Raw genomic sequence first — 21,840 nt, forward strand, 5'->3', positions numbered from 1 at the left:
TAAAACTGGATCTGAAATTTTACAAACTGGATAACCGAATTTTAAAAATTGGATACTGGACTGGATACTGGATTTAAGAAACCAGATAACCGAATATTCAGATAACCGAATTTCGGTTTTAGACTAAATTGGACCGGATACTGGACCGAGTTTTTAAAAACCGAAAATTCGGATTTGAATACTAAAAATGTCAAAAACCGAACCAAACCGATCCAGTTTCACCCCTAAGTGGGATATTTGATGGAAATATAATATTCACAATCATGCATATTAATTAATATCCCGTCGCGTTAGGTATAGGGTACACCAATGCCTATTTTTTTGTAACACGACCAATGCTTTTAATTAGAAACACAAATGTTGTAAGGTAAGAGCATCTGGTAAGCTAAATGTCATATTAGTTTATCATGTCACATAAGCAACTCAAACTACAACCCACTTAATCTATAACCATCTTCAATGGTAAACTAATATATCTCTTATTGCTTGAATATATTTTACTTGTAAATAATATATTTTCTAATTTTTATTTAGTTCTCATTGGTTGAAAAAAAAAATGGGGCTCGTTAGTTTTGCTAAGCTAATGATTAAACAATTTGTTCTATAGAACTACTTTGCTAAGCTAAATCAATAATTAATATACAAAACAATGATTAAATAAATAGGTTAGAGCTTTTGCTATTTACTAGTAATTCTATGTTAAGCAAATGCTTTGAACGTTTATTCTTTTACTTTCGCTATTCATTTTCATCATTTAATTCATATATGCATTTCTAGTGGTCCCACATCATTTTAAGATGTTACACATTTATTGCAGCGCTGATAAAGAAGACAAATAACATTGCTCTTTTACTTTCGCTATTCATTTTCATCATTTATGCATTTCTAGTGGTCCCACATCATTTTAAGATACATTTATCGTAGCGCTGATAAAGAAGACAAATAACATCGCTCTTTTACTTTCGCTATTGACTTTATTCAGCGCAATCAGTGCTGCCAGCGCTGATGTGCCATCCATTTTTGATGATCCGATTTACACCTTTATTGCTGATACGCCGATAAAGATGACAAATAATATTGCTCTTTAACTTTTCATGTCAAAGAAACGTTTTATATAAGAGCATTAAAGCATTATAGCCTTTTTAAATTTGATTTATTGTAAATTAGCCATACTTTCCTGATTTTTAAATGAATAGCCACTAATAGGACTAAGCCTATTAAGTATTGATGAGATGACTATCAAGCCCTTTATAATTTATTAATAAAAAAAAATAATGAAAAATATGAATAAACGTGAATACTAATGGCAAAAAAAATCAAATAGCCTTTCATTGTCTAGATTGTGTGACTGATTAAACTGGAAAGTGTATCACATTGATTGATAAAACATTACAAAATAATACAAAAATATCATAAACAGATATATTTAGTTCCCCAATCCCACTTACTTTGCTGGAAAAATTTGACATCCCACATTCTTGTTAGTTATTTATAAGAATAAATCTCATTTTTATCCCCCGGACTCGTACTTCAATTACATTTTGCCATCTGGACTAGAAAATGTTGCAGACCTCAACTTACAACTCAAACACGTGTTACAAAACCCCACTTCCATTAGTATTTGGACGTTAAGTTTCATGTTTTGATGACGTGACAAGATTTTAAATGGTATAAAAGTATTTTTTTTATTATTCTAAATACTTTTAATATTTAAATATTGTTATCAGATATATTAATTGTTATTAAATAATTAAGTATTTCTATTAGTCTCTCTCTCCTCTCTCTCTCTCTACTCTCTCTCTCTCTCTTTCAGTTCTTCTTCTTTTCTTCTCTGCATTTTTTTCTTTCCTAATTCACGTGGGTTGTGTTTTGAAATTAATAATGATGGTTCTGAAAAACAAAAGCTCGCTGTTATCGAATTGTGAAGGTGATGCGAGTGCAAAAGTGCGTCGAGACACTTGACGTGTTGAAGGTGAAGAATTCGAAGCCGGCGATGCAGGTCCAGCAGAGGAGTCAACAGAAGAGCCAAGTCCAATTCAACGGCTACAAGCCGATCAAGACGATCCGGGAGCAAGAGCTGGGAAGGAACTCGTTCGGAAACTCTCCCCGGACTTCCGTGGGAAGCTCGCCGATGCACTCGTTTGGGAACTCTCCGACACACCATCACCGCCACGCTCCGGCGAGGAATTCCAATTCTCCGACAACCAATATCGTGATCACAACCAATTGGGAGACTTTTGATGCCGCTCCGGCCGCCAATAATCATAACAGTAAATCGGTTCAGGTCCAACCCAGATTCAGTTGGGACCTCCTTTGAGCTTTTTCTTTGGGTTGGTTCTTATTTTTATTTTTTTAGGTATAAATACCACGTCTTTGTGTTTTACTCTACACTATGAATGTGCGTGTTTGTGGGTATGTGTTTTGGGTTTGTCTCCTGTTGGTTTGCTTCTTTTTTTTTTTTATCTTGAATATGATGATTCTTTTCTGTATTTAGCACAAAACAAGAAGAAGAAAAAATAAATACTGTTTTTGGTCCCTTTGTTTTTTTTTTTTTGTTTGGCGGGCTTGGATTTTGCAGAGAAGAAAATAAGAAGAAAGGAAAGAGAGAGCCGAGAGAGAGAGAGAGAGAGAGAGAGAGAGAGAGAGAGAGAGAGAGGAGAGAGAATAATAGAAATATTTAATTATTTAATAACAATTAATATATCTGATAACAATATTTAAATATTAAAAGTATTTAGAATAATAAAAAATACTCTTATACCCTTTAAAATCTTGCCACATCATCAAAACGTGGAACTTAACGTCCAAATATTGACGGAAGTGTGGCCTTGTAACACGTGTTTGAGTTGTGAGTTGAGTTTTGCAACATTTTCGAGTCCAGGGGGTGAAATGTAACTGAGGTACGAGTCCAAGGGGTAAAAACGAGATTTATTCTATTTATAATGCTCTTTTTTTTTTTTTAAGAAAAAGGAAGAAAATTTATGATTTTTTTTCTTTGGAATTGATATTAAAAAATATAGAATGAATACTAAAAATAATCATTGTGTGGTTGGGTTTGTGTATTTTTTTTTTTTTTTTTTTTTTACAGATTCTTGGATCAATAATGGTTTTTAAAATCCTCAATTAACGATACTTTTTTTTATTGCCTCATTAAGAGCATCTCCAATGGTACCTTCATTTTCAAGGCCTTTTATCTTCAAAATGAAGTTTTAAGTGACCTCTACTCCAATGAGACCCTCAAATTTATCTTTGTAGATTATATATATTGCATATTAGTCCTCAATATTTATGAATAAAGAATATGACACATATATACCTTGTGCTTTAGTGAAATGTCGAGTTTAACCTTTGGTTTTCAAAAATGTCGAGATCATACCCTCTGTTTAACTAAAATGCCGAAATTATACCCTGAAATAGACAACAGTACCACAAATCTTCTTTTTATTGACATTTAATTGACGTTGACTATAATATTTATATGTAAACACCAATTATCTTTATTCATTCGCGTCATATATGTAATTTATTAAAAAAACTAAAAAATAAACAACAGTCTCTTGATCGTGAATAACGTAAAAAGAGGCAACTCGAACACAGAATCTTCTCTTGACAGTTGATAGTCATCAAAATTACATATTCGAACAGAGAATCCAGGATTTAGAGTTGCAATTCGAACACAGAATGAAGTCATCTCTTGGGAGATATGAATTTTATTATTTAATTTCAATTTAAGACTATTTTTATTTCAAAATTGGAAATTTGGAAGTTAGGATACTGTTTTGAATTTAATTCGGTTTTTCTTATATAAGAGTTAATATCAATGAAAGAGAGATTTGTGACACTGTTATCCATTTCAGGGTATAATTTTGTCATTTTAGTTAAACAGATGGTATGATCTCGACATTTTTGAAAACCAAAGGTTAAAGTCGATATTTCACTAAAACACCGGGTATATATGTGTTATTTTCCCTTATGAATATTAGTATTAGTTTGTGTTAATATACATATTGTACTCTTTAATTTTAGTTTGTGTTGTCGGTCGTTACAGAAAACCGGAAACATCAAGAAGAGACGCCGCTCAAGGAGCCGATGGTCAGGCCGGAGGTCCCAAAGAGTGACAACCTTCTTCCACAAGTCGACTGACAAGTCCCGGTTTCGACCATAATTCCTCGAGTATAGTATCTCCCATTTCGCCCGAATTGCGCGAAATCCTGTACTCCGAAAGCCCAATGGACCGGGTCACTAAAAAACCCATCAAGGCCCACAACGGCTAAAGGTCCACTCAAACGGCCCAAAAATTCCAAGTCAGGCTCCCACATGGAGCAAGGAAATGCCACCGCGTGCTCCTCGAAAAGGAGCGCACGAGCGCACTCCTTAGAAGAACGCGTGCGGCGCACAAGGCGCTTGGCGCGCCGCGCCCTCCAGGCAGCACGCTGCGCCCAGGGGCGCCCGCGCCGCGCTCCTTGACTTTGCGCTCGAGCCCCAAAACTGCCGCACGCGCTCGAAATCCGCGCCCCGCTCCTTGAGGTGTGACCCTAGGGCCTCCCAGGCCTCGTCACACTATAAATACCCCCTCTCAGTGATGAGGAGAGACACATGCATTCCTCTCAAAGATTACTCGCTCTCAGAGTTCTGAAACGCTGCCGGAGACTTTATGGGTACAATTTCCTCTGATGGAGCGCTTTATCTAGAGCGCAAGCCGCTCCTAGGAATTTTCGCTGAAAATCCCCTACGCGTCTAACACACAAGACGCGTCCACGATTTTCCATTGAAAATCGCCTATGAGTCCAACGCACCAGTCAGTCACGTCTACGATTTTCCACTGAAAATCCCCTACGCGTCCAACACGCCCGGAATTCTCAACTGAGAATCTCATACCCTCCAAGAGAGAGAAGACACACATTCTCTCTCGGGTCACTGGATCCTAGAGTTCTGAGACGTCGCCGAGGATTCCTCCACGCTCTGTCTCCTATGTCGAGCATACCCTCTAGGCTCCGCGCCTCATACAACGTTAGATACGCCTTGAACTACGTTGCGACTTGATACTACAACATGGGGTATGTAGGCAGCTCATAAGAAGCACAGTCACACACCACATTCACCCTATTCTCTTCTCAGAGAACACCTCCGACTGAGGAAACCTCAACTCGAGATTTTTGAGTTCACACCTTTGGCTCGGGTGCGGCCACTTGGTCCGGCCTTGGGTCAAACAGCCCGAAGCTTTGAATCGTTGTTCATTTTTGTGCGACAACATTTTGGCACTAGAAGGAGTCAAGGAGAGGACTTTCCGACTTCTATAGCCCGAAATCCCTTCCAATCACCTTCTTTTTTTCTTCTAAAATATTCAATTTTCTCGGACTTGAGAAAACATGAATAATCAAATCCACATCACATCTGACAGATGGAGAACTCTCGCACTGAAAGTGCCCGATACAACCTACGCCGACTGGCGCAGAGGAACCTAGACTTGCCTCCAGAAGAGATTAGAAATGATACCAATCTGTCATCTCCAAAGACTTCGCCAACACATTCGACTCCGTGTCCGAGACCTCGGACGTAGCACGCCTTACCCCATCGGAAAGTCGTCGCCCCTCAAAACGGCTGAGGCAGTCGCCATCACCTTCCCCGAGAGCTCCGCGGCAGAACTCCTGCCCTCGGATAAGTCTCTGAGTCACCTTTTTTAGATTCCGGCCCAAAGCCGTCCACACAGTTGATATCGTCAAGAACTGACTCTCGCAAAGCCAACAAAGCGGCATCAACACCTTCCTCTGGCACGCCCAGAGCATCCAATCCGGACACTCGGCCCAGCGCGCCAGACTCCGCCACACTTTCCATTATGCACTAGTGTAGAGAGAGACGGAAAAGTGAGAAAAAACACGTGCAGTTGTGAAAAATATGTAGAGTTGTGCTCTTATTTATAGGCACATAGGGGGTGGAAAAGTTGGAAATCCAAAAGTAGGAATCCTACTCCTACTCCAACAAGGGAGGCAAAAAGAAGCAAGAAAAAGAGGAAAAAATTCTCTTTGGGCCGACCACGCCACGCCACCACAAGGCTTCCTGTGCACGCGTGCGCGCGGCATGCCCCGCAAACCCAACGCCCCCCCCCCCCCCCCCCAGAAAAAAAAATTAAAAAAAAGCTTCGCGACGAAGGAGCCCGAAGAGATCGGTTTTCCTCAAACACCCGGCGTAAAAACAACTAAAGTTCATCGCTTGGGCCTCTTGAGCAACAAACTTAGGGGGCTAATGTTGTCAATCGTTCTCGAAAAACTCGAAACATTGAATTTCCTGCGACTTGCACAAAATTTCGAACTCTAAAAGCCCAATGGGCCGAGTCACTAAAAAATCCACCGAGGTCCACAGACAGAAAAGGCCTGCTCAAACGGCCCAAAAAATCCAAGCCCAAGCTCCCACATGAAGCAGGGATTCGCCATCGCGCGCTCCTCGAAATGAGCGCGTGCTGCCCGCAGAGCACCTGGCATGCCGCGCCAATGCGCGCCCGCATGCTGCGTACGCGCCCCAAAACCGCCTCCGCGCCTGAAGCCTATGGCCCACTCCCTGAGATGCATCCAGAGGACCTCCTAAGCTTCCTAATTCACTATAAATACTCCCTCTTAGTGAGGGGGATAGACACATTTATTCCTCTGCAAGATTACTCGCTCTCATAGTTCTGAAACACTGCCGGACACTTTCTGCGCACAATTTCCTCTGATCAAGTGGTTTATCTAGCGCACAAGCTACGCTCAGGGTTTTCTACTGAAAATCTCCTACGTCTCGCACGCACAAGCTACGTCTGGGATTTTCTACTGAAAATCCTCTACGTGTCCAACGCACAAATCTGCGTCCAGAATTTTCCACTGAAAATCTCCAACGAGAGAAAACACACATTCTCTCGGGTCACTCGATCCTAGAGTCCCGAGATGTTGCCGAGGACTCCTCCGCGTTCCGTCTCCTCTGTCGAGCACACCCTCTAGGCTTCGTGCCTCACAACAGCGTATATACACGCCTTGAACTACGTTTTGACTTGATCCCTTAATGTGGGTACGTAGGCAGCTCACAAGAAGCACAGTCATACCCCCTTTTCTCCTTAGAGAATGCCTCCGATTGGAGGAATCTAAACTCGAGACTCTCGAGTTCACACGATTGGCTCGGGTGCGGCCACTTGGTCCGGCTTTGGGTCGAACCGTCCGAAGCTTTAAATCATTATTCATTTTTGTGCGACAATATCTATTGTTCCTCTGTTAAACTAGTATGAAGATCCAACATGCCACATGCCACGATCAAGGATTGAAATTTCTGGAGAAATGGTCAAAAAACCGGATTCTTGACGAATCCCGACACTAATTTGTACAAAATCGGTAAATATTTTGGGAATCGGGGTAAACCGGACGAGAAGCGGCCCGATTCCCGTTTCCAAAAACTCAGTTCATTGTCCCTATAAAAATCCCAAACACCAGGGTATTTGAACAAATCTCGCCCTCAGTTTTCAAACCTAGATCGAAAAATTCTCATCCTTTTTCCATCGCCGAGTTGAACAATTTTCACGCGTTACCGTCGTATCTCATCGATTGTTGGACGTTTCCAGCAGCCTGCAGTTGGGTTTTGTTAAAGTAAGCTTCAAGATCCCGGTTATGTTAAGATTTTGATAAATATTTTGTATTTTGAACTTAGATGAATTCGACGACTATCCATGGAGACTTTCAATGGTGGTGAGAGAGAGAAGAAGAAGAAGAAGAAGAAGAAGAAGAAGAAGAAGAAGAAGAAGAAGAGCATGGCCCCGTTTAAAACTTGATTGATGAATTGATACGAGAGAGAGAGATTATTTTATAGATATATAATATTGTATTACATAAAGCAATTGATACCTAATGATTAATATTAAATATCGGTGGAATGGTACACCGTTAAAATTTCAAAATAGTGTATATATGTATATATATATATATATATATATATATATATAAATATGTATATATTGTTTACATATAATGAAAATTACATGGGAACTTTGAATGAATGAGTACATGGGCCTTTCTTATTAAAAAAAACAAAAAAACATGGGCGTTGGCCTATTACTTTTTAATTTTTCAAATAATGCATAAGACAATTTCACTATACAAAAAATAAACAATTATAATAATTAAAAAACAGTTACAATCATATGAATATATGATATACCATTATTATCACAATAATATATTAATATTTTTTTAGTTTATCTTAATATCATTATTAATATATATATATATATACATAAATATAAATTTGTATTTATTTATTCACTGTAAAACCCCACAGTAAATCTGGTATTGTAACGTCGGTTATTGTAATGTCATCGATATAGTTTACGATTTTCCTCACTACTAGATACTACGGTAAATTATTGGTACCTCCGCAATATACCAGCAAAATCCAAGCTTTATACGGCATCGGTAATGGTATTTCGATCATTGTCCACGATCTCTTAAGATCTAGAAAAATCCAACGAGAACAAGGGATCCACAACGATAAAAAGGGACGAACCCGAAATGCATGACCACTAAAGATTCTTAGGGAAGATGATAAAAAGAAAAGCGATTGTTTTCGGTCTTTCATCCTCTTTTCGTCGAAAAGTTTGTTTTTGCGGTCTCCATTCGCAAAACAAGACAATAAAAAAAATGATCTATGAAGCGCAAAAAGAGTTCTCTCAACTTACGCTTTAACGCTTAGCATTAGTTTGCTTTGCGTAAGTCAAACTGTGTCGGAAATTTATTCAAAATTCACTAGGCGAAAAAAATGAATTAACAAATCTAGTTTCTAATTTATTCTGATGAGCTTATAAAAAAAAGAACCATAAGAATTAATATAGCTGAATTAATCATTAAATAAATTTACTTATGTAATTTCGTACCATTTGAATCTCCACGCTTTTTGAATCTTTTCTCGATAGCATTCGCGTTCTTCAAGATGGAGTGACATCAAGTCTTCCAAGCCGTTCTCTGGATACACCAGGACTAAGGAGTTGGCCAACTCTATTGGTTCAGAGTGACAGAATAATAATTTCTTTTTGTGAAATAAGGAGGCACAAAGTTATCAAAAGAGGAAGTATAAATTTTGTCAAACTTAACATCTAGGGTTTGTGTTGGTCGAAATTCCCTTAATCCCTAGCCCCTTTCAACCAAGTAGAATAAAGGGAAATTAATTATCCACTTCCTAGATTTTGATTGATCATATTTGATATAAGTATAAAAAAAATTATTATTAAAGGAAATAATAACATATTGAAAGTCCAGATCTACTGTTTAGTCTGTCTAGTTAGATGTTGTTAGGAACAACTAAAAAAATAACAGATCACAAGTAATAAAAACAAGTAAGAACACCAGAAGTGGTAACCCAGTTCGACCTCAATTGCCTACTCTGGGGGGATTTGAATCCCAGTGAAAAGAGTAATTCCACTAGATAATAGAATCAGTACACACATGAATACAATGGATGATCACCTTCCACTACTCATAACACCAAACTATTTCTATGAAGTTACTAACCTAGGCTCCCCCTAGATTTGAGCTCCCCTCACTTTTCACACTTACACTTTCCCAATGTTTCACTTCATTACAATAACACACAACAACAACAACTGAAAAGGCTAAGTTTGTCTTCACCGATAACAATCAAAAACCTCACATACAAATAACCCACACACACTTTTCTCTTGAAGGGATGATTTCGGCGTGTAAAGTGTGTTGCCCTACCTAGGGTAAAACATTCTCCTTTTATAAGAGACAACAAAGGAGAATGTCTTGAAAACGGACACCAGGATAGATGGCACACAACAGGACAAGGACAGACAAAAAGCTGTTAGGAAGGCCACGTCGAGTCCTGGCAAAAAGAGGCGAAGGATGTTCTGTGCAATGCCAAAGACAACACTAGAAACAGAAGAGTTGCCTGAACCAAAACGCCAACTTCAACGTAACAACAATCTCTCCCTTTGGATTTGAGAAGGCAACACTCTATACTCATGTCACCGTGACTGAAAGAGGAGAAACAGGCACTGCAAGATTCACTCATGTCACATTGACTGACAGAGGAAAGCACATAACAACAGAGTAGCAGATATTATAGCATATTTCAGTGAGTTCAAAATACCAAAGTATCAATGTACTCCCCCTTTTTGCCAAGCAAAGGCAAAGGAGGAGAAACACGACGAGAAAAAAAAATATGACAGACCAGAAGTTCAAGTAGGAGAAAGAGAAGAGTTTAACAAACCCAGCGGAAAACAAACAAAAAAGTATGAGAATCAGCGAGAACTTGAAGAAGATGCACCAAATAGCATTTTTGCGAAAGCCTCCTCTAAGTCCTTCTTGCGTTCCTGAGAAGTTGCAATCACCGTCTCCAGATGCTTAATCTCGTCCGTGATAGAGAGAGCGAGCAATTTCCTGATGTCAGCGGACATGGGAGGAACAACATGAGCTTCGGAGGATAAGAACTTGGCATGAGGGAGGCTTGAAGGGGGCGGCTTCTGTACGTCAGCAACATGATGCTTCTGAAGAGCTTGTAGCTGAATGATATTTTCCCGGGTGGTGCAAAGCTACAAGCCTTCAGCTCCTCAGGAGAAAGCAGATCAGCATGTTGACGAAGAAGAATACCCGTGATCATTGCAGGATAGGCAATGAGGAGCTTGATGGCCTCAGAACCTACATGCTTGAGAATCTGGGAATAGAAGAACTTCCCAAATACCAAGGACTTTCCAGTGCCGATCATGTGCAGAAACTAGGCAAGAGCAAGAAATACTCATGTAGAGTGAGCTGAAGGAAGCCAGTTTTTTACCCCAATCTTATGAAGGATGGAGTACTTGGAACTAAGGAGCGACGCACGATACAAACCAGTCTCAGGCCACCCATTCTCATCCTTACCACCAGAGAGTTCTTTGATTAACTCAATTCTGGTAGGCATTTGGTCTTCAGCAGTAGGAGCTTGAGACCCCAGAAACTCATGAATCACTTTAGGAGAGAACTCGATGCACTTGTTTCTGACAAACACCTTCTGAAAGTTTGGAGAAGTGGCATCATCAATTTGATTAGGCAAGTTCACAATGAACTCTCTCACAAGTTGGGCATGGTAAGAACCCACAGAAGTCACTGACGAGAGCAGCCCTACACCCTGGAGAAGATCGACAATATATGTGCATGTAAGGGCCTCATCAGACAACACATGCTCTGGGGCAATGCTGCGAAGAATGACATATTTCCATCGGCTGGCATTCTGAATCGTGTGAAAGGTTATGCCATTGATAGGAACATCAGGGACTTCTTGCCTTGACTTCTTCTTCTTCTTCTTCTTCTTCTTCTTCTTCTTCTTCTTCTTCTCAGAGGGCATTTCTTCTTCAAGATCTTCTTCTTCAATGATATTCGTGACATGATCATCCACGCCCTCCTCTTGATTGTCTTCGTCAGGGGCTTCATTGTTGATCACTGTCTTAGGTTTCTTCTTTCTTTTCTTAGACTTCATATGTTTCTCTCCCTTCTTCTTCAACAGTTTTCTTTCCATTTTTGGGAAGGAACATGAGCAGAATCTTCTTCGCGCTCGAGAGGGAGACTAGTGCTCATACTCTCTCAAACTCTTCTGGAGTGATCCATGACGTGGCAGCCAAACCCTCTTCAGCCTCATCAGAGACCCCGCCCTTAAGTTCCCTGGTCATCTCCACCAGAGTCGGGTTGTCGAACTCTTTCTCACTCTGAGATGATCTAGGGTTGTCAGAAGAGATGTTTCTGACATTAACCTTTTCAGGCTTTCCAAGATTCAGCATCGCGTCTGCGGCGGACGAGACTGTTTCTCTCTCAGCAGCACCAGACCCAGAGGCGATATTATGTTGCATGTCGCGAGGACCATCCCTAGAGAGAGTGAAAGAGTGAGGGAGAACAGTAGCTTTCACCCGAGGGAAGATTTTCACGAAGATTTAGCGATTTAGTCGTTGATGAGGGATCTCCGGCCGAACCATTGACCCCGCTCGCCTTTCCTTTAATTTGATGATTTTCACTCCATGACGGTTGACCTTAGAAATGATCTTCTTTAAGCCAGACAGTTGTTTCTTCCCAGTACTTTCTTTACTAACCCTTTTTTGTGGAATCTTTTCATGTCCTGGTACGCACCATTTTTACAAACACACTCAAATTGCTATGCTAAGGAGATCGATATCAGAGGAAAAGGAAGAGAATTTGAAATGTAACTGCTGACACGAAAATGTTCAGAGAGGTTATTAATGACAGTTGAGAGATTCTTGACCTTTCTCGGGAAATAAACTGTCACAGTGAGCTTCGTAATTAATAGCCTGAACGTTGCGTTTTGATAATTCAGCACAGATCCCCCCAAATTGGCCTTTTATTTAGCAAGACAAAAACCCAAAAATGTTGATAGCACTTGTGTTGTCACAGTACAAGGTTACAACCTCCTGAGGAACATCATACTCTTCCATCATAGATTTTAGATAGACAAGTTCAGTGCATGATCCTCTAGTAGCTATATACTCGGCCTCAGCAGTTGAAAGGGAGACACAGTTCTGCTTCTTGCTAAACCGGGAGATCAAATTATTTCCAAGAAAGAAGCATCCCCCTAAGGTGTTTTTTCTATCATCAGAATTGCCTCCCCAGTCTGCATTAGAATACCCAATAAGGCAAGAGGTGGTGTCAAAATGAGTAGAGAATACCATAGTCAGTGGTGCCATGGATGTACTTGATGATCTTTTTGACATAGCTCAGATGTGTTGTGGTGGGTTGAGCCTGAAATCTAGCGCACACACCCACTGAATAGGAAATATCTGGTCTCCTTATTGTCAAGTAGAGGAGGCTCCCGATCATGCTTCTGTACAGTTTGGTGTCGACAGGCTCAGCTCCATCTTCTTTGGAGAGTTTGAATGTGGCAGAGGCTGAAGTCCTCTTCGGTTTCCTAAACTCTTGACCAAATTTCTTTACAAGTTCCTTGGCATACTAGCTCTGGGATAAGAAAATGCCCGAGCTGGGACATCCCTCCAAAGACTATATCGTCCACATAGATCTGAGTGAACATCATATCTGAACCAGATCGTTTGATGAATAGAGTTTGATCCTTTACACCTCTGACATACCCTTTCTGAGTTAGGTATTCTGCCAGACGCTCATACCAAGCACGAAGGGCTTGTTTCAACCCATACAAGGCTTTATGAAGTTTGTAGACATGATCTGGAAACTTAGGATCCACAAACCCCTTAGGCTGCTCAACATAGACCTCTTCATTGAGAATACCATTCAAGAACGCACTCTTGACCCATCTGAAACAGTTTGAACTTTTTGAGGCAAGAAATACCAAGAAGAAGGCACTCTTGGCTTCATGTCTTGCCACAAGAGCAAACGTTTCATCGAAGTCCAGGCCCTCGATCTGAGAGTAACCTTGAGCAACCAGCCTAGCTTTGTTCCTTGTGACATTGCCTAGGGGGTTAGACTTGTTCTTGAAGATCCATTTAGTATCAACAACATTTATCTCATGTGGTCTAGGCACAAGCTTCCAGAATTCCTTCCTCTCAAACTGGACCAGTTCTTCTTGCATAGCAAGCATCCAGAACTCGTCACTGACAGCTTCAGTGACATTCTATGGTCCAATTCTGGATGTGAAGCACGCATTGCTTATCATCTCTTTGTAGTTCACTGGTTCCTTTCGCCTTGTGATAACTCCTTCATGTAGGTTGCCGATGATGGCTTCTACATGATGATTCTTCTTAACTTTGCTTGAAACTTTCTTCATAATATAGTCAGATGTAGTCCTTTCCTCTGAGACAGCGGAAGCATCATCAGTGTCTGAGATATCCTCTGGGACACTAATATGTATTTCAGGGGAGCTGCGGTCTTCGTCTTCCTCAAATACCCGGTCTTCATCATCCACCACCACATTTCTTGATTCCATAACACACTGAGTCCTCTTGTTGAAGACTCTGAATGCAACACCACTAGAAGTATACCCCAGAAAGATGGCTTCATCATTCTTGGCATCTAACTTCTTCCTAGGTTCCCTGTCAGCGAGGACAAAACATGTACTGCCAAAGATGTGAAAATACTTAACATTGGGCTTCATCCCCCTCCAAATTTCATAGCTGGTGCAGGACATGCCGGGACGAATAGACACGCGGTTGTGAATATGGCAAGCAGTGTTGACCGCTTCTGCCCAGAAGCAATAGGGTAAAGACTTTGCATGAAGCATAACTCGGGCCATTTCTTGAATTGTTCTGTTTTTCCTTTCCACAATGTCATTCTGCCGAGGAGTGATTGGGGCTGAGAACTCATGCATGATCCCCTGAGAGTTGCAGAACTCAAGAAATTTCGTGTTCTCAAACTCTCTGTCATAGTCGCTGTGAATCTTCACAATCTTTCCTGAAGAGTTCTCTTTCTCTCGTTGCAATCTCAAACTCAGAGTATGAAATGTGTCAAATGCATCCGACTTTTCTCTTAGAAACTCAACCCATGTGTATTATGAGTAGTCATCAACAACTACAAGGATGTATCTTCTGCCACCAAGACTCTCCACCTGCATGGGACCCATGAGGCCCATATGTAGAAGTTCCAAAACAAGAGAGATGGTGAGAAAATCAACTTTCTTGTGAGACGCACGAATCTGTTTTCCAACTTGGCATTGCCCACATACTAGTTCTTCTTTGATCTTGAGCTTAGGTAGGCCTCGAACAGCCACTTTGGATACAAGATTCCCCATGCTCCTCAGATTCAAGTGTCCGAGTCTCTTGTGCCAGAGATCAGTGATATCAATTTTGCTAGCAAGACACATAGAAGGAGGAGTTGATGGAGCAGTCTACAAGTAACAGTTATCAACGGATCTCAATCCATTCATGTATATTGAGCTATCCTCGTGAGTGATAGAACAGTCGTTTTTTGTGAGCGTGACCGTTAATTTTTTATCGCACAACTGATTAATACTGATAAGATTAGCTTTGAGGCCGTCAACAAGAAGGATATTGTCAAGGACTGGAAGACCAGAAACATTCAGTTTTCCTTTTCCAACCACAGTACCTGTAGAACCACCGCCAAAGGTGACATGTCCCTTAGAGCAACTTGTGTTGTCAATGATGCCTACAAGAAGAGTAGTAGTCTCTACTTATTTACATTTGATGTAATAAAGTCTCACGAAGACTCTTGCTTGTAACTGCTGAATAATTAAAAAATTGTATGCCACTTTAGTGTGTATATATATATATATATATATATTTATTTAAATATATATTTTTATTAAAAAAATTGCTCTGCAGAAATAAGATGTAGTCTATATTGTAAAAATATAATTTCATAAATATAAACTACAACTAAACAATATAGTCTTCAACATAAAAAAAACTGGAGTTATAGGCAAAGAGATAAGACTCCACTGCAATAAATGCCACAAAAATGCCGTAGACGGTCAAATTCGATTAATTATAATTACTCTTTAAAGCTGTAGTGTTTATTGACTCTCAACTTGAACAACTACATTATAAAAATATAGTCTTCAACATAAAAGACTGGAGTCATAGGCAAAGAGATAAGACTCCAGTACAATAGATGCCACAAAAACGCCGTAGTCTATCTAATTGAATCAATTAAGACTACTTGTTAAAAATATAGTGTTTTTTTCTTATGTAATTGAGTTCTATATAACTACAGCATAACATTGTAGTATTTATAGATGATACTAGTAAGACTACATCTAAAATAAATGTAGTTATATGTTTTAACTACAGTCTTATAAAATAGATACACTATGGCAAAAAACTGGAGTCATAATAAAAGAGATAAGACTCCAGTGCAATAGATGACAGTCGGTAAACTGTAGTGGACTTAAAATTACTACGGAGTTCGGCAGTAGTTAGAGGCCAAATTTCTGGTAGTGCATCGTGACTCTGAGCAAGTTTGCGAATATTTGATTTACCAATCTTTGGTATGTATCTCCAACATTCTTTAGTCCAAAGAGCATTACTGTGTAACAGTAAAGTTCTCGGTCAGTTATGAACACGGTACGATCTTGGTGGAGACTATACATAGGAATCTGGTTATAACCAGAATATGCGTCCATAAAGCTTAAGAGTTCATGTCCAGTTGTGACGTCGACCAATTGACCTATTATTGGCATAGGAAAGCTATCTTTGGGACATGCCTTGTTTAGATCCGTGAAGTCTACGCAAGTTCGCCATTTCCCATTTGGTTTCTTAACCAAGACAGCATTGGCTACCCAACTCGGATATTTAGTTTCCCTGATCAATCTATTTGAGATTAACTTGTCTACTTCCTCTTGTAAGGTAGTATATTTCTCGGTATTTGAGGCTCTTCTTTTTTGTCTAATAGGTTTTTCCTTGAGATCTATATTCAGCCTATGACATGCTAACTCGGGATCTATCCCTACCATATCGGCATGAGACCATGCAAAGATATCTAAATTTTTTGACAAAAGAGAGGTAAGATCTTTTCTAGTACCTGACTTGAGATAATTTCCGATTATGAGCTTCTTTTGTGGCTGCTCGGGATCCGGAATGACTTCTTGAATTTCATCACCTCGGCCGATTGCTCCTCGGCTCGGGAGGCGTGGATCAAAGTTTGCGTTGATTGTCATCACGTTGTGGGCATTCTTATCCAGGCTGCTCTTCAAGTAGTCGGCATAGCAACTCCTCGCAAGCGTCTAGGTTCCTTGCACTTTATCGTCCCCTTGGTTGATTAGGAATTTCATCTTCAGTTATTCCACCGAGGATATGACTCCAAGTAGCTGTAGAATGGGTCTTCTGATGATTGCATTGAACGACGATTTTTCCGAGACCACTACCCATCGGGTATTTGTGGTTTTGGTTCTCAGGTTTTCTCCTAAGCTTAATTGGACCGAGATGATGCCTCTTGGCCTGATGGAATCACCTGTGAATCCATAGATATTTTCCAGTAAGGTGGTCAAGGAATCTTTCTTGAGACCCATCGTATCGAATCTCTTCATAGAGAACATCGACAGCACTCCCGGTGTCTACTAAGATTCGGTGAACGTACCTATTTCCGTTGAGAGCCGAGATCACCAGTAGATCGTTGTGAGGAAACAATACTCACCAAGCATTTTCTGCTGTGAAGGTGATTGGTTCCAAACTAGGCTTGATGATCTTGGTCGGCCTCCACTCTGTGGTGAAAAAGATTTTTCGGTGCCCCGCCTGGGCATCTCTAACGTAGTTCTTCTGGGCGCTCCTCGTGCGGCCCTCCTATGATTAGAGAGATTTCCTCGTACATTTCCTTTTTATGTTCTTCTTGTTCCATTTGATCTGCTCGGAACCACTTCAACGCTCCTCTTCGGATTAAGGCTTTTATGGACTCTTTCAAGTTGAAGCAGTCCGCGGTCTTGTGACCGACGTCGTGGTGGAACACTTAATATTTTATTTTATCTCTCTTTGAGATATCTTTCTTGATCCGACTCAGCTTTGGAAATTCCTTAGTCCCAAGTAAGACTGATATTTCTTCTACTAAAGAATTCAGGAGATGACATTTATCGTACTTACTCGCGAAAGGCTTTTGCGGTCCGCTCCTGATCAGATCTTCTTTGGGGGATATGCGTCCTCAGATTGATGTCCCATTTTCTCTTCTTGTTGAGGCTTTGGAGTCTCGACCTTCCTTGCAACCAACCTTGCTTCCTCAGCATTGATATACTTTTGAGCTCTCATCAAAAAATCATTGTAGTCCCGATGACTTGTTTTCTGAAGCGAGTACCAGAATTCTTACTCTGTTCGGATCCCTGAGATGATCCCGAAGAGCTAGAATTTTTTGTTGAGGTCGTCAACTTGTAATGCTTGCTCCGAATAGTGGTTGATGTAGTTTTTCAGCGATTCATCATGGGTCTATCTGACTGCCAGGAGTCTTTCGTTGGGAGTTTTGCCAGAGCTTGAGCCGACGAATTGTTCCATGAACTTTAGTGCCAGCTGCTTCCAGGATCCCACTGAGTTTGGCCAGAGCTTTTTGTACCACCTTTTGGCCTAGCCCGCAAGGGTGATAGAGATGTTGTCAATAGTGCCCACAAGAAGAGTAGTAGTGTCTATTTATGTACATTTGATGTAATGTAGTCTCACAAAGACTCTTACTTGCAAATGCCAAATCATTAATAAAAGTTGAAAAGTTCATTCATTCTTACTTGTCTGTTTGAAACTTTATGATAATCTATAGTCTTTAGTCTTTAAACAAACCTAACAACATATGAAGAGACAAATGTAGATTTGCATGAACAAACTATTCATGGTTTGCTTAAAACTGCATATTCACAATCTAATGATCAAAGGACTATTGATCTCAGTACGATTGTTAGGAGAATCTATGATGTCTGGTTATGGGACATTGAGAGTTGGAGACTCTATATTTCTTCTAGGTATCTTCTGAAGGTACAGAAATTGACCAGTGCACTTCTAGAGACAGAATAAGAACAAACCATTTAACCTCTTATGTCTAGAAGTCACTACGTATGAATTGCATCATGCTTACCTCAATCCTGAAATGAGACATGTCATTTCATAGCTTACGTATTCTCATTTGAGAAAGTTAGAGTTCGGATTCACTATGTGATTCTGAACAGGACCTATTGGTGAAGTACTAAGTTATGAAGATGTCATGAGTAACTTTATGAAGATCTCATAGATATGCAATTCATGTACAAGATTGCTGAAATACACTGTATATCACTTCATGCCTTGTTCCTTGGAATATGAATAAATGAACTGGCTAGTGTCGAAACTGAGTCATGACTCTTTTGGACGAATCAATGTGACTTGTTCGCTCCTCGTCAATACATTGTTAGCGACAAAGGAGTTAAGGAAATAACAGCTAAAAGGGTAAAATGGTAATTTTCGAAATCTCGACTAGCTGATGATATTCATGAAGGGTAAACATAGATAATATTCAGTAGATCCACTCATCATAATTAAGTTGAATTCTTGAGTAGAAAATAAATTCATTTGAACCGAGAGATTCTCAGTGTCAACTCTTTAGTGGAGTCAGTTAACGTTAAGCTAAACTTGGAAAAGGTTTATGAACTTTTGAGTCCAAGTATGTTAGCTCAAGCTTTGTTCATTTGGATCCATGAGGTCACTGTCACAAGTCATATCGAGTAGGATTAGTTAAAATAGAAGCTAAGTCAAAACAAGAACGAGACAAGTTTTACGAAAATTGTCTAAATGGTAATTTTGCGTTTTTGGACATAGGACGAAATGAATGTCAATAATTTTTTTGACATTGTCATATGATGACAAATTCCACTCGACCATAATAAGATTTTTGGGCTTTGAGGATTAACATCATTTCATGGAATTTTACTTGAAAATTCTTAATGGGCCTTTCTTATGTTGTCATGAACAAATGATGAAAAATCTAGACGCACCTAATAGAAGGTGTTTTGGCCGTCCAACCCAAGGAGAAAAGAGAGACCGATTTTGTGCATTGATGTATGAAGATACTTGCCAAAAGAAAAAGAGGAAACAAATTTCCTCTAGAAGGAAATTGAAGTGGGCGGCATCTATAGGCAAGGGAGAAGCAAGATAAAAGATGAAACAAATCCAAGGACTTGCACCTAGTAGTTGCACGTCCAAATGGAATACAAAGAGGGAAATATTTGCTCATGAATATGTGATATTCAGTAGAAAAGGAAACTACCTTGTTAAAGATAATTCCTCTCCTATAAATAGGGCCCTCATTCTCATTGTTTTCTCATCCCAAAGTTTTAGAGATTGAGAGCTTCTCTCTCTAGACTTGGCCGCCCCCGCTCCCTCGATCTCTCTAGTTCTTTTCATTTTTATTTTGGTACCTAGGTCCACATTTCACCTAGTGATTTAGCTCCTCGACTCTTAGACTTGTTCTTGAGTCGTCGTGTTTAAAAGTGCCCACACACTAATTCCTTCTTTTTTCGAGTGATTCATGTGATAGAAACTTTCGTGGTTATTCGAGTTCCCGAAGAACGAAGAAAGACGAGCGGATTGGGGAGACGAACGTTTCAACCTTCTTAAGGCTTCTCAACGTTCAAGCATCACAAAGGTTAGTAAACGTGTAATTTCTTTTAGATCGTTTTAATAATAAACATGTGCTTGCTCTTTGTCTAGGTTAGTAAAATTGTTTTACTTGTTTAAAAGAAATTTTTTGTTTTCCGCTGCTTGCTCGAAGCGTTAAATCTTTTCTTAACCCTAGATCAATTCCAACAAATTGTATCAGAGCTATGGTCAAAGATACGCATGTACATGTGATTAAAACTATGAGCTTGAAAATCGTTTTCGAAAGATTACTCGTTTTTTTGACAAGTTACGATTGTTACCTTAGATTTTTTTTAATTTATTGCTCGTGCCTTTAAATTAAAAATCATGTTGATTTTCTATGACTTTGGGATGTTATTAAAACACATTAGAATCAGTTCTAAAAATTTTTAATTTTTTATAATGAAAAACGTGTTTTAAAGTTTGAGAAAATTTCGGGTAATTTTTTTACTAGTTGTATTGTCTTGCTAGTTTTATTTATTTACTCGATTCGTTTTATGTTTGTTGTTATTTACTTTTATACTATGTGATTACCATGCTAATAAAACACATATAAAAGCTTTAACAACTCTCTAAAATGTTCCGTTACACTCGATTCTTTTGCACTCAAGTCCGAACTTTAATTATTTCCAGTTTTCTTGGAGCTCAAGAAAAATCCGCAGTAAAAGTGGCATAACTCTCTACCCAGAATTAGAAATTTAATGATTCTTGAATCAAATTAAAGGTCTGTTTGTCCTCTTTCCAATGCGTCAAAAGGACGTCGGAGACGCAAGTTATGGCGATTTTACTCCGAGGTGCGCGGCTGTTCCAAATGTCCAATTTGTTTTTAGAATTATTGAATTCCGAATTTAGGACCCCACTCAATGACTTATAGAACTCTAATGAGAAAATTTCCTTGAGCAAAATTGTTTTTTTATAAGATAATAAACATAATGTGAAAGATTAAAATGTTTTGAGTTTTGAAAGTTTAATTGAAATTGAATTTTTACAAAACTAGTTTTAATTTTGAAAAACTGTTTTCGCTTTCAAACTTGAAAATATTTTGTCATCCAAATCAAATAAGTTTTCAAAATATTTTCAAAACGATATCTATATCACATATGTTCAAAATCTATATGCTCTTGAAAACTTGAGTGTGAGGTCTCCTCGTAGACGAGCCGAAAAATAAAAGATGTGTAATCTCAAACTTTCAAGTGTTCGAGTGAGTTGAAGTTCACACTTCCCTCATGCACTTTCCCGTATAAAAATAGGACCGAGTATGTACCTTGTGCCTTTATGCACTAACACTGCTCTTCCTTGAACATGAAGATCTAGGATTCCTTTCTAGAAGTCCACTATATCCCTCTATAACTAGGAAATTTGTTTCCGAACTTATAAGAGACGATGTGCCAACTCTAAAAACTAAGTTGGAGGGTTATACTTTATGTTTGTAACCCACGATCCCCAACACTAATGAAAGAAGCAATTAAACGTTAGACTAAGAGTCACTCTTGTGACCCTCTCTTCAATGAGAGTACTCTATGGCGATTTTGCTTCGATCATTGCTCAATGAGCTACGTCGGAGAGTGAGACGATGAAGACGGGCCTAGTCTTGGGCGATAGTTTTTTTAAAGTTGACCTTTTGGACTAAGTGGTTGGTTGTACACTTAGACTCAATCCCTAATAATCCTCTCTTGAGGCTTTGTGAAAGGATGTGAGTGATCAAACCAATTGAAAAGGTGGTTGGTCAAAATTGGTGTATTGACATCTTGGCTAAGCATTAATGATGTGTCATTTACTTATAAAAGGAGATTTTTTGCGGCCTTCTCTTGAGGGAGTAGATTATC

The 21,840-nt window shown here is 39.4% G+C and overlaps 2 protein-coding genes across 2 annotated transcripts; one reads left to right on the forward strand and one right to left on the reverse strand.

The window, feature by feature from the left end:
- Nucleotides 1-1,930: 1,930 nt before the first annotated feature.
- On the forward strand, nt 1,931-2,317 carry LOC149404727 (uncharacterized). The gene has a single exon (XM_089607651.1). The coding sequence runs from the start codon at nt 1,931-1,933 to the stop codon at nt 2,315-2,317; it is 387 nt and encodes a 128-aa protein (XP_089463777.1).
- Nucleotides 2,318-10,273: 7,956 nt separating this feature from the next.
- On the reverse strand, nt 10,274-11,523 carry LOC149404728 (uncharacterized). Its single transcript, XM_089607652.1, has 4 exons — nt 11,392-11,523; nt 10,804-11,238; nt 10,502-10,746; nt 10,274-10,412 (listed from the first exon to the last, which is right to left on the reverse strand). Exons 1-4 carry the CDS (start codon nt 11,521-11,523, stop codon nt 10,274-10,276), a joined length of 951 nt encoding a protein of 316 aa, XP_089463778.1.
- Nucleotides 11,524-21,840: the final 10,317 nt, after the last annotated feature.

This window comes from Urtica dioica, chromosome 2 (assembly GCF_054948205.1).
Source record: "Urtica dioica subsp. dioica isolate 48M chromosome 2, U.dioica_male_clone48M_v1_H2, whole genome shotgun sequence".
NCBI lineage: Eukaryota > Viridiplantae > Streptophyta > Magnoliopsida > Rosales > Urticaceae > Urtica > Urtica dioica.

Coding starts and splice junctions, on each gene's coding strand:
- LOC149404727 (XM_089607651.1), top strand. CDS start 1,931: ATGCGAGTGCAAAAGTGCGTCGAGACACTTGACGTGTTGAAGGTGAAG.
- LOC149404728 (XM_089607652.1), bottom strand. CDS start 11,523: ATGGAAAGAAAACTGTTGAAGAAGAAGGGAGAGAAACATATGAAGTCT. Junction 11,239..11,391: donor AGGAGGGCGTGGATGATCAT/GTCACGAATATC, acceptor CACACGATTCAG/AATGCCAGCCGATGGAAATA. Junction 10,413..10,501: donor AGAAGCATCATGTTGCTGAC/GTACAGAAGCCG, acceptor CGCTGACATCAG/GAAATTGCTCGCTCTCTCTA.